This window comes from Xyrauchen texanus, chromosome 10, assembly GCF_025860055.1.
Source record: "Xyrauchen texanus isolate HMW12.3.18 chromosome 10, RBS_HiC_50CHRs, whole genome shotgun sequence".
In the NCBI taxonomy this organism is placed as follows: domain Eukaryota; kingdom Metazoa; phylum Chordata; class Actinopteri; order Cypriniformes; family Catostomidae; genus Xyrauchen; species Xyrauchen texanus.
Genome location: NC_068285.1, coordinates 4,768,918 through 4,786,417, shown reverse-complemented (window position 1 = coordinate 4,786,417; position 17,500 = coordinate 4,768,918). Strand labels below are relative to the sequence as shown.

The window sequence follows — 17,500 nt, the reverse complement described above, 5'->3', positions numbered from 1 at the left end:
TCAATTGGGATTAATCGCACAGTTTTCACAGCTAACCGGGATTAATCGCACAGTTTCCACAGTTAATCGGGATTAATCGCACAGTTTTCACAGTTAACCGGGATTAATCGCACAGTTTTCACAGTTAATCGGGATGACCAGTTCCCCCCAGTTGTACACATGATTGTAATGCTCCGATTAAACCCACAAGCCTTTGTAATGATGCAAATCCTTTGAGATTTCGTGTCATCATTTTATCACCCCACAGAAACAGAATAAGCGTGCGTCGTCTCTTCTGCGTGTCATTAACACAGCACCTAAATTATCAATGAATGAAATGAACAACCAAACTGAGAATTTTTACCTCTTACCCAAAAAACTAAACTAAGTCACCATCAACTTCCACTCTGTGCATAATATGCATAATTGGGTCTCAACAGAACTCATCATGGGGGCATTTTGTGCCCCTCTGTTTTAATTCAGGGGCATTTCTGCTAAAATCAGCACAGAAAATGTCAAAAATAAATAAATAAATAAATGAGAATTAATTTGCATGACTAATGCCAATTTAAAAAAAAAAAAAAAAAAAAATGGTAATGGTCACCAACACTAGCCTTTTTATTTTATTAATTATAAAATACAAAAAAATTATTTACATTTGTAATAAATGTATGGGTGCAAAAAGAGACCCCCCAAATGTTGTAACGCTGAAGTGCAAAATATGATCGGTTTTAATGCCATCGAGATCACGTTAAACACACATAATAAAGCTCATCTCCGTTTCTCTTTCTCCTCTGCACTCGGTCCATCTCTGAATAACCTCTCGTTCCTTCTCACACGTCAAGTGCCCACAGCAGCCCTCCATGCACATCAATTCCTCCCACAGTTTTCATCTGCAGTGCTGCTGAACGCACGCATTATTACATCTCTGGCTTCTCCTGAGAGAGCTTTATAAATAGTCTACAGCACATCACAGGTATGCTTTCCCAACACATCCAGCTGCAGAAAAGTGCATTTCATGCAGAGCAATGCAGATAAATACCAACTGTTGCATTAGGAGTTATGATCTGATCAACACGGGTTCATCTAGCTGTTGCTTTCAGACACAAATGCACTGGATGTCACACATTAGCAGGGAGATAATACAGTAGCATGCGGCTTACCTGCTGCGGGCGTCTGCGCCTGCCGTCCGGCGCTGTGCGCGGATCCTCATTAGCTACTGTGTGGCTGGCTGTAGTACTCCGAGGTGTCTCTCTCTCTTCCCTCGCTGGCGTCTGACGGGAGGGGTCTCTGTACATCCCCCCGCACGAGGACAGACTCTCCTTTAGCGTGTCGACGCTCTCCTGATTAGAGCGGAGCTCTTGTTCAGCACACAGCAGAGATGATTGAAGCATCGTTATTTCCTCTTTCAAAGACTTGATGTGCATGTCGTGCGTTTCTACAGTGCACGAACTGCCGGCGGCAACAGGCCGATTGAGGAATTGTCGTTGCGATTCCGGCTCTTTATTTCTCACGACGGTCCCGTCGCTTTCCCTCCTCAGCTCGTCTTCCATCAGCGTCACTCGAGCGACCGTTTCCGAGAGCCTCGTCGCCGAGTTCTTCTTATCTTTCTCCGACGCTTCCGGTTTCTCCATCGGCTCGGTCGTGTCTTGTTCGTTCTGCATCTTCCCGTCCACCTCCTCGTCGTCTGTTTTGTCCCTCGGGGATCCCGTTCGCAGCTCGGCGCGAAGATCGCGGAGTTTCGCCTCGTACTCCGTTGCTTCTTTGATCGAACGCTCCTCGAGTTGAACTTTGGCGTTGGCCAGGCACGTATACTCGTCCTTAAGGTCCTGGTAGTTCACCTCGAAGTTCTTTTCGGCGAAAGAAAAGGTGTTTTTCGAGCTCATCTTGAAGGTCCTTCAAGCGTTCCTGCTTTTGTTGGTCTACTTTCTGACGGAGGACTGCGCGATCTTGTTTCAAGGACGTCAGATCGCCCGTCGCGGCTTTGTTCGACTCTGAAGTCTCCCAGTCGTCGTTTTTCATTCTCGCTCTTTCACTCTCTCTCCGTCTGAGATCTTCGACTTCTCCCTGCTTTTCCTTCAGCTGTGCGACCAGTTCCTCAGCTCGCGAGCTTTCCATCAGCTGGTTCAGATCGTTTTTCAGCGCCACGATCTCCTGAAGCAGCGAGACTCTGTCCGTCACTAGCACCGCCTTTTCGCTCTCAACGGACCTCAACTTGTTCTCGAAATCCGTCTGAAGGAGTTCCACGGCCTCGCGGTTTCTCACGGCGATCTCGTTTCTCAAGTTCTCGACGTTCAGCTGGCTTTCCCGTTGAAGGTCTTCTCGGAGTCTCGTCAACTCCTCTTCATGGCTGAAAAGAAGTTGCGTCCGCAACCGTTCCAGCTCCGCTTCCTGCGATTCGGCCATTCTGTCCAGCACGGCGTCCTTTTCCCGCTCCAGCATGTCCAGTTTGATTTTGTAGTTCGTGATCTCTGATTCGTGTTTGTCCTCGAGGTCGCCGTTGGCCTTCTGCACGGCATGCAGCTGCGTCTGCAGGTCGCTAATCGCATCACGCAGGAGTTGCATCTCCGTCTGGATTTTCTCTGGACTCTTGGATCTCATTTCCGCTTCCGCTCTCGTGTGCGTCAGCTCCTGGTGCAAATGTTCAACCTGGCTCGCTAGATCGATTTTTTCTGCGCTCATCCGCGTCAGTTGCTGCTCCGCTTTCTCTCGCAACACCTGCGACTCCTGCAGCTTGTTCTGCAGCTCGATGACCTTCACGTTAAGAACGTTGACCCCTCCGACGCTCTGAGACAGTTGACCTTTGAACCTCTCCAGCTCTGATCGATGCCGTTGAACGATCTTCTCCACATCCGCAGAATGCTCCTCCTTGATTCGATCTACTTCTGCCGTGTGTTGGACCCGAAGTTCCTGTTTCATCTGCACGATCTGCTGTCCGTACATTTCGTCCAGTTCGGCTCGTAACTGGTCCATCCTGCGCGTCCAGTCCCCTTCCAGTCTCTGCAGAATCTCGCCCTCTGATTGGCTACCCTGGTGGCAGCGTTGCTGAAGGTCTTCCACGGTCTTCATGAGCTGTAAGATTTCTCCGGACGACATTCTCTCTTTCTGTCTGGAAATGGAGAGTTCCCTTTCGCGGTTCTCCAGCTCGTGGGTCTTCGCAGTCAGATGTTTGTTCACTTCCTCCAGCTGTTGTGAGGAGTTCAGAAGTTGATCCTGGAGTTGAGCTAAAGTCCGCAGGTGCTCGGAGATCAGACGCTGTTGTTCAGTGTTCTGCAGGTCTTTTCCTTGCAAAGTCTCATCAGCTTGAGTGCGCGTCTGAAGACAGACAAACATGGCTTTTATTTCAGATGACATCACAACAACAATTAAAAACATTCATTGAAATAAGGATGAAAGTACGTGCTCGTGGTGGCGTAGTGACTCGCCTCAATCCGGGTGGCGGAGGACAAATCTCATATACCGTCAATCCGCGCATCTTATCACGTGACTTGTTGAGTGCGTTACCATGGAGACGTAGCGCGTGTGGAGGCTTCACGCTATTCTCTGCAGCATCCACACACAACTCACCACACGCCCCACCGAGAGCGAGAACCACATTATAGTGACCACGAAGGGTTTACCCCATGTGACTCTACCCTCCCTAGCAACCGGCCAATTTGCTAAGGAGAAACGACTGGAGTCACTCACGATTTGTACTCATGACTCCAGGTGTGATAGTCAGCGTCAATACTCGCTGAGATACCCAGAGCCCGATACATGCGTTTTAAACAATTTTCGGACAACCTTTTATGTCTACGACCCAAATGTGAAACGCTCCAAAACATTCAGACCCAACGCATATATTTCTCTTTAAGTTCGCAGTCTCTTCTTATTAGCAGTAAAATAAGAATGAAAGTAATATTGTAGTTTGGCTGGATAGTCGAGTTTGAATTCAGGACGTGCTGAGTGACTCCAGCCAGGTCTCCATAGCAACCAAATTGGACCGGTTGCTAGGGAGGGTAGAGTCACATGGGGTAACCTCCTCGTGGTCGCTATAATGTGGTTCTCGCTCTCGGTGGGGCGTGTGGTGAGATGTGTGTGGATGCCGCGGAGAATAGCGTGAAGCCTCCACACGCGATAAGTCTCCATGGTAACGCCCTCAACAAGTCACGTGATAAGATGCGCGGATTGACGGTCTCAGACGTGGAGGCAACTGAGATTCGTCCTCCGCCACCCGGATTGAGGCGAGTCACTATGCCAGCACGAGCGCATTGGGAATTGGACATGCAAAATTGGGGAGAAAATAATAAATATATATATATATATGTTGTAGTGGTCCGGGTTCTAAAAAACAATAGTGTGAATGGAAAGTTGACTACACCCAAACCCTTTCCAGTTCACTTAAAAGGCTGAATTTGGTTCTTTTGAAGAGGACTCACATGTGAAAGCACCTTCACCACACCTAAAAATAACAAGTTCTCTTCCTGTTGCACTAGATTCAAGTCCTAGTCGATTTGTGTTTTTTTTTGGCATTGCCTGGCATTCATGACAGTTCTTACTCTACATTGTGTATTAGCACGTTCAAACTCACCTTTTCAGCTTCACCCAGTTCCTCCTGAAGCTGCGAAATCAATAAAAGCCATTCCTGCGTCTTGTCCTGGTGACCTTTGACCTGTGCGTCCTTTTCATCCAGCTGTTGTTGGTACAGTGCTATCTGCTGACGGGCCTGCAGGAGATCTGCAGCAGTTGAACTGATATTGGAGTTTCTCATGATCTCACCTGCCTGCAGCTGGAGAGAGATCGTGATTACTGATCCAATACAACAACAGGAGATACAGATTCGACAACAGGAGATACAGATTCAACAACAGGACGTCTCAGATTCGACAACAGGACGTCTCAGATTCGACAACAGGAGATACAGATTCGACAACAGGACGTCTCAGATTCGACAACAGGAGATACAGATTCGACAACAGGACGTCTCAGATTCGACAACAGGAGATACAGATTCGACAACAGGAGATACAGATTCGACAACAGGACGTCTCAGATTCGACAACAGGACGTCTCAGATTCGACAACAGGACGTCTCAGATTCGACAACAGGAGATACAGATTCGACAACAGGACGTCTCAGATTCGACAACAGGACGTCTCAGATTCGACAACAGGACGTCTCAGATTCGACAACAGGAGATACAGATTCGACAACAGGACGTCTCAGATTCGACAACAGGACGTCTCAGATTCGACAACAGGAGATACAGATTCGACAACAGGACGTCTCAGATTCGACAACAGGACGTCTCAGATTCAACAACAGGACGTCTCAGATTCGACAACAGGACGTCTCAGATTCGACAACAGGACGTCTCAGATTCGACAACAGGAGATACAGATTCGACAACAGGACGTCTCAGATTCGACAACAGGACGTCTCAGATTCGACAACAGGAGATACAGATTCGACAACAGGACGTCTCAGATTCGACAACAGGAGATACAGATTCGACAACAGGACGTCTCAGATTCGACAACAGGACGTCTCAGATTCGACAACAGGACGTCTCAGATTCGACAACAGGAGATACAGATTCGACAACAGGACGTCTCAGATTCGACAACAGGACGTCTCAGATTCAACAACAGGACGTCTCAGATTCGACAACAGGACGTCTCAGATTCGACAACAGGACGTCTCAGATTCGACAACAGGAGATACAGATTCGACAACAGGGCGTCTCAGATTACGACAACAGGACGTCTCAGATTCAACAACAGGACGTCTCAGATTCGACAACAGGAGATACAGATTCGACAACAGGACGTCTCAGATTCGACAACAGGACGTCTCAGATTCAACAACAGGACGTCTCAGATTCAACAACAGGACGTCTCAGATTCGACAACAGGACGTCTCAGATTCGACAACAGGACGTCTCAGATTCGACAACAGGAGATACAGATTCGACAACAGGACGTCTCAGATTCGACAACAGGACGTCTCAGATTCAACAACAGGACGTCTCAGATTCAACAACAGGACGTCTCAGATTCAGGCTTGTGGTTTTAATTGTTTTATCCTTTTAAAGCAAGCAGTTCTCAACCGGTGGGTGGCGACTAACGCTATTTGTTTTTTACCACCGCTACGCATAACGATTATTGTAATGTTAGCATGTCCGTTTACCGATACGCAGAACCGATGATTATTTTATTGCCTGTTTGCACAATGGCAACTAAACAGGAAAACAACTAAACAGAAGCAGAACAGCATTAGCCTATGAATAATTAGATTTTAACATTAAAGTATATATATAGTATATTACGGCTGTCGATTTAACAAGCTAATTCAGTGCAATTAATAATATAACAATTAACGCAATTAATCATGTCCCCTGCCAGTAATATTAGCTTGAAGTACAAGCTTTTGTCAGCAGGGGGCAGTAAGTGTAACTCCAGCTGTATAGGCAACACGCAGCTTATACAGAGAACAAACCGCACTCACTGACAGCAGACAGCACAAGGTGAGGACACGGTCTTGCACTCAAACACAGCTTGATGCAGCGCAAATACAAACACAGGGATCTCAAGATGTGAAGCTTCTTAAACTACGTTCAACCGGACACAGTGACCTAGTAATGGTACGTTTACGATGCAACCAAAGTGAGACGCTTCAACAGCGTCCGTCTGACTCGGGTGTACATCGACGTGTCCCTTATGATAAATCTAACTCGGACTGATTGACTGCAGTTCTGTGGCTTGTATTGTCCTATCAATGCTTTACTCGTCTGCCACAATATGAACTTTATATTTATTTTATAATGCACATATTTGGGGGTTCTGGGTATCTCAGCGAGTATTGACGCTGACTATCACACCTGGAGTCGTGAGTTTGAATCCAGGGCGTGCTGAGCGACTCCAGTCAGGTCTCCTTAGCAACCAAATTGGGCCGGATGCTAGGGAGGGTAGAGTCACATGGGGTAACCTCCTCGTGGTCGCTATAATGTGGTTCTCGCTCTCTGTGGGGCGTGTGGTGAGTTGTGCGTGGATCATAGTGTGAAGCCTCCACACGCGCTACGTCTCCACGGTAACGCGCTCAAGGAGTCACGTGATAAGATGCAAGGCACTACGCCACCGCGAGGACTTGGAGCACATTGGGAATTGGGCGTTACAGATTGTGGAGAAAAAAATAATTTATAAAAAGGTATCAATTTTATTTATAATTATTTAATCGTTTTTAATTAACTTTTTGTTAATTGAGGGACTGATACGGTTAGATCTACGGTATGTTGTTCATGGTAATATGAATGCATCACGTTGCATTAGATTTTTCAACGATAAAAGATCACATGTAGGGCAGATCTGATACCTGTTGGAACTGAATCTGCAGTTTCTGGCTTTGATCCGTCAGTTGCAGAAATTCCCTCATCACCTCCTCCTTCTCGGCTCGCGCCTGCTGCAGATTCGCCGTGAGCTGCGTTATAATTTCATCTCGCTGTTTCAACGCTTCCTCAAAGTCCTGCAGCTGTGGACACAAATGTGAAAAGGTTTCAGCAGTCTAATCACAGCGAGCGCTTTAAAACAACGAGTCGTGTATAGAACGAGAGAGGGCCTAGGACACGTACCTGCTGCACTCCTTCAGTCCCAAACCCAGCTCTGATCTCCTCCAGCTCATGGCTCAGCTCTTCCATGGCCAACTCGTCCTCCATGACCTGTACTCGACCGCCGCGCTGGAGGTCAGGCTCCAGGGGCAATTCGGTGGGCTGTAAATCCTCCTCCTGATGGAGAGACCGAGAGTAAGAACCAGATCTGAACCAGAGCACCATGGGAGTCTATCCTCACCCCTTTTCCTCCGAAATAGTGCTGATGTCGGAGCACAGCTCACTCAGAACTGGCCCACACTTCCACTGAACTCACAGAGTTACTATATAACGTATTACTTACATGTAGCGACTACTGTGAGTAAAACCTTTATGATGTTTAAGATACATTTCTTAATGCAAGTTGAGCTCAACTGATATTTGTGGCATAATGTAATTTCGACTCGTCCCTCTTCTTTAAATGTGTGTTCCATTGAAACACTTATAATGGAAGTCAATGGGGTTTAATCTGTCAACATTAAAATACTGTTTCACAAGTATAGACACATAAACAATATGTGTGTTAACATGATTTTACTGTCATTAAATCACTTAATAACCACATCTGTGTGAAGATATAGCAATATTACAACTCCGTTGCCATGGCGACGTAACGCTATAAACCCTAAAACGACTGTAAAAATGAAACGAAACAACTTTACAGCTTATAACACACGAGTTTTAACAGAACAATTAATGCAAGTGCTTTTATCAAATAAGTTTCTGCCTTTAAACCTCTAAAAATACCCCATTGACTTGCATTGTAAGTGTCTTTTATTCATAAGGAAATGTTTGTGTTAATAAATATTATGCCACAAATGCTGTCGTTTGAGCTCAACTATAATAAAACCTCCAGAAGCTGTAAATAGCACTTAATACATTTAAATCTTCCCATTTAGAGCAGGATTATATGGCTGTGGCAGAGCTGAATTGTCTTCAGTGTTAAAGGGCAAGACTTGGCACCTTCATTGGCACCAGTACCATTTCATTGGAAAAGGGGCGTCAGATTTCCATCTTCCATGTCAATCTTTACACATTTCTTTCCATCCATTTTTATTGCCCATAGCAGGTAAACAGCTGTTAAATAAGCAGTTTCTGCGCTCTTTACACACTCCCACCCCACCACCATCATCATCATCATATACACCAGCATAATGCCAAGCACCCCTCCTGGTTAAAATGAGAAGTGCATCCATGGCCTTCACATGATTCACACACCAGCTGAGCCAGAGAGGTGAAGGAGGAAATGTGAGTTATGTTAGTGCATTAGAAGACATCTGCTAGTTTGAAGAGAAGCCATTACTGAAGCAGACTGGTTTAATAAATGAATTACTGTACCACGATCACACAGGGTGCCAACGCTCTCGCCGTCCTCTCCTGGAAACCATTCACCTGTCAGTTCATAACATGATGTATGAGTGCATTTATCACAATATAGGTATAAACACAGGCACATTTTCACAAGATGCACAAAACCCAGGATATCATTTAACCTGAGCTGGGGCTGGACAAAACAGCAAACTTTCACAATATCCAAAAAGCACATAAATGCAGCATAAAAGTAATCCATAAGACTCCAGTGGTTTAATCCATGTCTTCAGAAGTGATATGATAGGTGTGGGTGAGAAACAGATCAATATTTAAGTAATTTTATACTATAAATCTACACTTTCACTTTCACTTAAGACTCCAGTGGTTTAATCCATGTCTAAAGAAGTGATTTGATAGGTGTGGGTGAAAAACAGATCAATATATAAGTCATCATCTACTATAAATCTACACTTTCACTTTCACATATGACTCCAGTGGTTTAATCCATGTCTTCAGAAGTGATATGATAGGTGTGGGTGAGAAACAGATCAATATTTAAGTAATTTTATACTATAAATCTACACTTTCACTTTCACTTAAGACTCCAGTGGTTTAATCCATGTCTTCAGAAGTGATTTGATAGATGCGGGTGAGAAACAGATCAATATTTAAGTCATCATCTACTATAAATCTACACTTTCACTTTCACTTAAGACTCCAGTGGTTTAATCCATGTCTTCAGAAGTGATTTGATAGGTGTGGGTGAAAAACAGATCAATATATAAGTCATCATCTACTATAAATCTACACTTTCACTTTCACTTAAGACTCCAGTGGTTTAATCCATGTCTTCAGAAGTGATATGATAGGTGTGGGTGAGAAACAGATCAATATTGAAGTCATTTTATACTATAAATCTACACTTTCACTTTCACATAAGACTCCAGTGGTTTAATCCATGTCTTCAGAAGTGATATGATAGGTGTGGGTGAGAAACAGATCAATATTTAAGTCATCATCTACTATAAATCTACACTTTCACTTTCACATATGACTCCAGTGGTTTAATCCATGTCTTCAGAAGTAATTTGATAGGTGTGGGTGAGAAACAGATCAATATATAAGTCATCATCTACTATAAATCTACACTTTCACTTTCACATATGACTCCAGTGGTTTAATCCATGTCTTCAGAAGTGATTTGATAGGTGTGGGTGAGAAACAGATCAATATTTAAGTCATCATCTACTATAAATCTACACTTTCACTTTCACATATGACTCCAGTGGTTTAATCCATGTCTTTAGAAGTGATTTGATAGGTGTGGGTGAGAAACAGATCAATATTTAAGTCATTTTCTACTATAAATCTACACTTTCACATAAGACTCCAGTGGTTTAATCCATGTCTTCAGAAGTGATATGATAGGTGTGGTTGAGAAACAGATCAATATTTAAGTCATCATCTACTATAAATCTACACTTTCACTTTCACATAAGACTCCAGTGGTTTAATCCATGTCTTCAGAAGTGATATGATAGGTGTGGGTGAGAAACAGATCAATATTTAAGTCATCATCTACTATAAATCTACACTTTCACTTTCACATAAGACTCCAGTGGTTTAATCCATGTCTTCAGAAGTGATATGATAGGTGTGGGTGAGAAACAGATCAATATTTAAGTCATCATCTACTATAAATCTACACTTTCACTTTCACATATGACTCCAGTGGTTTAATCCATGTCTTCAGAAGTGATATGATAGGTGTGGGTGAGAAACAGATCAATATTTAATTCATCATCTACTATAAATCTACACTTTCACTTTCACATAAGACTCCAGTGGTTTAATCCATGTCTTCAGAAGTGATATGATAGGTGTGGGTGAGAAACAGATCAATATTTAAGTCATCATCTACTATAAATCTACACTTTCACTTTCACATATGACTCCAGTGGTTTAATCCATGTCTTCAGAAGTGATATGATAGGTGTGGTTGAGAAACAGATCAATATTTAATTCATCATCTACTATAAATCTACACTTTCACTTTCACATAAGACTCCAGTGGTTTAATCCATGTCTTCAGAAGTGATATGATAGGTGTGGGTGAGAAACAGATCAATATTTAAGTCATCATCTACTATAAATCTACACTTTCACTTTCACATAAGACTCCAGTGGTTTAATCCATGTCTTCAGAAGTGATATGATAGGTGTGGGTGAGAAACAGATCAATATTTAAGTCATCATCTACTATAAATCTACACTTTCACTTTCACATAAGACTCCAGTGGTTTAATCCATGTCTTCAGAAGTGATATGATAGCTGTGTGTGAGAAACAGATCAATATTTAAGTACTTTTTTACTATAAATCTCCATCTTTGACCAGCCTTGACCAGTAGGTGGCTGAATAAAAAAGTGAAAGTGTAGATTTACAGCTTAAAAATGACTCTCACCCACACCTATCAAATCACTTCTGAAGACATGGATTAAACCACTGGAGTCATATGTGAAAGTGAAAGTGTAGATTTATAGTAGATGATGACTTATATATTGATCTGTTTCTCACCCACACCTATCATATTACTTCAGTAGACATGGATTAAACCACTGGAGTCATATGTGTTACTTTTATGCTGCACTTATGTGCTTTTTGGAGATTAACCATTCTGGTCACCATTCACTTGCATTGTATGGAGCTGAGAATTCTTCAAAAAATCTTAATTTGTGTTCTGCTGAAGAAAGAAAGTCAAACACATCTGGGATGAGGGCAAGTAAACAATGAGAGAGATTTCATTTTTGGGGGGGACTGTCTCTTTAAATATTGCTATCATTATGCATTTCATTGGTGAACATAAATTTTTATAATTAACTATCCTTCGTCATAGGTTTGTTCTTTGCTTTAGTTCTCATATTAGAAATCTGGAATCTACTTCAATGGCTGTTTGTGTGAAAAGACTGAAAATCATTAAAAAGGCAGTTTTAGTGGCTGGTAGGGGTCTCCTCCGCCCCCTGACAGCGGCACGGCTAGGAGCCCCTCCTCCCCTCGCGGTCGGTGGCCGTTCCTCTGCTCTCAGGCGGGCGGGCTCCTCCGTCCACCGCCGGATGGTCGCGGCTGCTCCGTTGGGGTGGATGCTAGTGGCGAGGAGTCTACCACGGCACCATTAAACCCCATTGACTTCCATTATAAGTGTCTCACCGGAACACACATTTGTGCTTATTAAATAAACAAAGGGCTAATTTCAGGCGGGTCTTTTTAGATTTCACTGCCTGGCAACTGGCAGGTCACATGGTGCATTCAACTCAAGCGGACACCGAACACTGACGCTTTGTGAATTTCTGAGATTTGCTGCATCATAAATACTCCACAAGCACAGTAACGTCCCATGAGTCATTAACACAACAGCAGCTGTAGAAAACAGATGCAGCACTGGCGAGAGCATAAAAACACACTATATTTAAATGTCATAACCGCTCATCCAATCACACTCCTCTCTAAACGTCCGTACCTCAGAGGAGCAGTCTTCTGCCGTCGTGGACACCTCACTCTCCGGCTAGAAAAGAGAACACACAATGAGGTCACATGTGAAATTAACTGCTACCTTGTTCCACTTTCAGAGCCTTCAGGGTGACAAATGGAGACTGACACGGATTTAAAATATCTTCTGATGGGCCTGAAGCTTCAGAATGAGAAGCAACAGTAAAGAGCATATATATATATATATACAGTCTACAGACACATTCAGTCTTGCACTCCTCATCGTGTGTGTGATGGATTGATAATGAAACATTTCAGTCATTTATAAACGATACAAAACTATTTCCATGATAGCAAATGAGCTGCTCACAAAACTCATAAAACATTAGAGAAATAAAATGATGATCAGCCAACATGTGGCCTCTGTGTCTGTGCACATCATAACAACAAAACACGAAGAATGATTTTTAATGGCCATCTGTGTATCTCAGCGAGTATTGCCTCTGACTATCACACCTGGAGTCGTGATTTTATAGCAATATATGACGAGTTGTGCGTGGATGCTGCGGAGAGTAGCGTGAAGCCTCTACACGCGCTACGTCGCCACGGTAACGCGCTCAACAAGTCACGTGATGAGATGCGCTTAAACAAATTACGAAGAGAAATATGTGCTTAAAATGTTTATATTTTTATTTTTGTTGAGAAATCACAGCACTTTGATTAAGTGATAAATTTTTCTTTTTTTAAACTGAAGAGTCTGGCACGGCGACACTTACAAGCGTTGTTTCCACGGCAACAGCTGCAGGAGGAAGTTACATGTACACTCAAAACTTTGCCGTGGTAATTTCAACGTAAACGTGGGCCGAGACATATTACTCCATTTTTGTCAGTTTAATCGGTTCAAAGCCGCTTTACAGAACATGATGCCGTTCTGTCTGTAACTGCGCACTTTAATGAAAAGCGTGATGTAGAGATATATGATTAGCCGTTTAAACCCCCAGTGAGCACGCTAAAGGGCAAAAGCGCTGTCAGTATGATGTGAGGGAGGTCGACTGAGTCTCTGCTGTGCATAGTGGAAAAATAATTCAAAAACAGCATAAAGCACCATTATTGCTGGAGAACCCTCTGTTGAGCGACCACGTGACTGTCCTCAATCACGCCAGCACTGCTGCAAGGGTTCCTCACACACATACACAAAGGGCTGCTTAACCAGTTCAAGCACAGTTATCTGTTGCCTTGGCAACAATGAATTTCACACTCATCCACAACTGCAAAAACAGCACAAAACTGCCGAACACAAGAGAGCAAAAGAGGAGTGTTATGGTCTGGTCACCTATTCAGGTTGGGGTTCTGCCTGACGGGACCGTTGCAGTGTTCTGCGTACCCGCTTTGTGCGAGCGCAAGGATCCGGTTGTTTGGGCCGCAGTGTACGAGTTGCCGCCGTGCGTCCTCCGGTGAGGTCACGGCCCTGTCACCTTTCCAAGTTGAGTTTCCTGTCTGTTTTTGTCAAAGCGTGTTTACGATTTGCCCTTATGTGTTTCAGGTGCTACTGGCACACTTTTATATTGTGCAGTTATACATTTATGCCCCATACAGTTACATTACGAGTAAAGGTGCTGACTATCACTGCTGGAGTCGCGAGTTTGAGTGACTCCAGTCAGGTCTCCTAAGCAACCAAATTGGCCTGGTTGCTAGGGAGGGTAGAGTCACATGGGGTAACCTCCTCGTGGTCACTATAATGTGGTTCTCGCTCTCGGTGGGGCGTGTGGTGAGTTGTGCGTGGATGCTGCGGAGAACAGCGTGAAGCCTCCACATGCGCTACGTCTCCACGGTAACACGCTCAACAAGTCACGTGATAAGATGCGCGGATTGACGGTCTCAGACGTGGAGGCAACTGAGATTCGTCCTCCGCCACCCGGATTGAGGCGAGTCACAATGCCGCCACGAGGACTTGGAGCACATTGGGAATTGGGCGTTCCAGATTGGGTGATAAAGGAGAAAAACATTAGGGTAACACTTTACAAAAAGTTTATATTGAACTTATTGTTAGTTGCAACATAAAAGCCCAGACGGTGTTTGGGCTGCCTGTCTGAAAGTCTGTGACCTAGGGTTGGGCGATGTCCCCTAAATTGGCAGTTGACGATGTTGACAGTAAAACATCGCAATGGACGATGATATCGTCGGGGGTTGGGGTGGTTATATAATTTCATATAATTTTCAAAAATGAGATGACAAATTATAATTTCGTTATTTTACTAACCCAACTAATGACTCGTCGGCGCTTTATCAGTAGGTTGCACGACACGTGAAGCATTTTTTTTTTAGCTTTCACTTAAGAAGAGTTGTGCACTTTTTATTTTAATATATCTCTTTACATAAATACTATTTTCCACTTAAAAACTATAATTTACGTTATTTTACTATCCCAACTGACTCATCCGGCTTTCCAATAGGTTGCACATAAGGGGAAAAATATTTCTTCCACTTAAGAAGAGTTGTGCACTTTTAAGCACTTTTTATTTTAATATATCTCTTTACATAGATATTGTTTTTCTACTGAAAAACTATAATTTCATTATTTTACTAGCCCAACTAATTAGTACTCATCCGGGCTTTTTAATATATTGCGCCTAAGAAAAAAAGTCGTCTTTGGGCAGCCTTCTTGCGAAGAGAGCAGCCACACTCACTGATGAGCAAAAGGTCGAGGCAGAAATGACCATGTACCTGCAGGAAATGGCCATTGATGGGGAAGAGGACGACAAAAGGTTTCCGTTCATGGCAAGATTAGCACGGAAATATCTGTGTGCTACCAGTACTCCATCAGAGCGGGTCTTCAGCACAGCGGGTAGTGTAGTTACTCCAATCCGCAGCTTATTAAAACCAGATAAAGTGAATATGTTGGTATTTCTGGCCAGAAACATCGAAATTTAAACATGGTCTATGGTGAAAGATATTAGATTCTTTACGCATTTTTCAGCCATCCGTTCGTGGAGCTATTCGATTTTGCATATTATTTTTTAAGCGATCATTTGTGTAGTTCATATGACCACTTTACAATATTTCAATAACATAATTTATTTTGTAGCCTGTGCTGAAGTTAATTGTGCTGCTAATTATAAGTGAAATGTTAATGCCGAGTTTGGGTCTGAGTGTTGTTCCGCTTTCATTTGTTGTTCTTCTATGTTTTAATAAATGTGTGTTATTCATATTCACCTTGTTTCTTTCATTTGATTTGACATTATGGATTTATGGCCAAGGAAATGTTTTCTTTAAAAGTATTAACCAGACAAAAGTTATTTGACGTTCAGCTGGTCTGGGTTTATCTTAAACTGCCGCTTCAGTGTATACAAGAGCTATGTGACAATGAGCAAGATGTTCTGAGACACTACAACTACTAATAATTCATTAATAAAGGCTTAAAATAAAATATTTTAATCTAAATGTACAGTGTAAGACATGCAACAAAAAGACAAGAAGCTAACAATGTCAAGATCCATATTTGTGTAGCCTGCCTGACACGGTATTTTCACAGACTAACACGTCACGTCTCTGGCATAAACTACAGTATTTAAAATAGCATATATGCATTAGTTATATTCTCAATTTAATTTACAGAGCAATCCCTGCAAAGTTTTTAGGTTAACTATAGAAGAGACTAGGATTAGTGAGTCACACTAGCAAGACTCGCAAAAGGGGGCGTGGCATCACGATGGTGGCTCTACATCGTGATGTTGGTCAGCCATCACGATGGACGATGATATCGTCCATCGGCACAACCCTACTGTGACCCCATCTTCACACAGATCTTCCCTACTGCTTCAAATGCTCCACCATTATTCCGGTCCCCAAAAACAACCAAATCACAGGACTCAATGACTACAGACCTGTCGCTCTCACGTCTGTGGTCATGAAGTCATTTGAGAGACTGGATTTGGCCAACCTGAAGGGCATCACTGGACCCCTGCTAGCCCCCTTCAGTTCTCTTACTGAGCAAACAGGTCCGTGGATGATGCGGTCAATATGGGACTGGATTATATCCTGCAACACATCGACAGACCTGGGACTTATGCAAAGGTCCTATTTGTGGGCCTTCATTACCATCATGCCTAATCCTCTCAAACCAAACTGACTCAGCTCTCCGTGCCCACCCCAATCTGTGAAAGGATCACCGGCTTTGACAGATGGGCAGCAGCCAGTGAGACTGGGGAAACACTCTATTGGCACTGATGCACCTCAGGGATGCATTCTCTCTAGGGATGTGAGGAACGACTCATTTCACTGACGTTTAAATGGAAAAGTCGACTTCAACCTTCAGAAAACGCGACCCATTATAAAAACTGTCAGGACATGGCTGAAGGAGGCTTAAGCCAAATCTACTTACCCAAAAGCATCTCAGACTGAGATTATCAAACTGATTGGTTTTACAGTCCAGAGGTAACATTGATTTTATTTGTTCATCTGAGGGGATTAATTTGACCACTTTTCACCAGTATCTTATAGTCTGTGCAGGAATTCCCCCATTATGCCAATCTTTCAATACAATCCCGCACCTTATTCATAACCGGTTATAGAATACACAATATAACTTTATAACATAAACAGCTAGTATGTGCCTGACCTTGAGGCTTATACCAGTGATTATAATCTCTTCAATTGTCTGGTCCAGTTCTAAATGGCAAAACCGGCCCGACCAATAATCAGAGAATGAGACGATTGAAGCTGCTACGGCAAGCAGCCCCCTCTGCTGGACAAAATAAACAGCACACGGTACGCTTCGCTGCTCAGGCTCAAGTTTCTTGCCATGTAATATTTCACTTTATGGGCGGTTTTGAACGCTCTGAAAAAACGGGGACATTTCTGGGGACAGCTCCAGTCGGGGACAGACCACCAAAAACCAGGACTGTCCCCGTAAAACAGATGAGGTTTGTTCACTGCGATTCTCTGACTGGTGGATGTTTCTCTTCAGGATCTTGGGTTGCTTTTCAAACACAAATTCTGCTATTAAACATGCATTATTTTTTATATGAAGTAAACATCCAAAAGCAAAATCCATTGAAGAACACCACACACACTCTCTCTCTCACACACACACACACACACACA

At 43.3% G+C, this 17,500-nt stretch overlaps 1 protein-coding gene across 1 annotated transcript in view; it reads right to left on the bottom strand.

The window, feature by feature from the left end:
• LOC127650376 (A-kinase anchor protein 9-like) overlaps window positions 1–17,500 on the bottom strand; it is a 112,301-nt gene that overhangs the window by 81,091 nt on the left and 13,710 nt on the right. Inside the window, 7 exon segments of the mRNA XM_052135751.1 lie at window positions 1,143–1,851; window positions 1,853–3,294; window positions 4,550–4,747; window positions 7,331–7,486; window positions 7,587–7,739; window positions 8,940–8,993; window positions 12,429–12,473. Coding sequence (XP_051991711.1) covers window positions 1,143–1,851; window positions 1,853–3,294; window positions 4,550–4,747; window positions 7,331–7,486; window positions 7,587–7,739; window positions 8,940–8,993; window positions 12,429–12,473 — 2,757 coding nt within the window.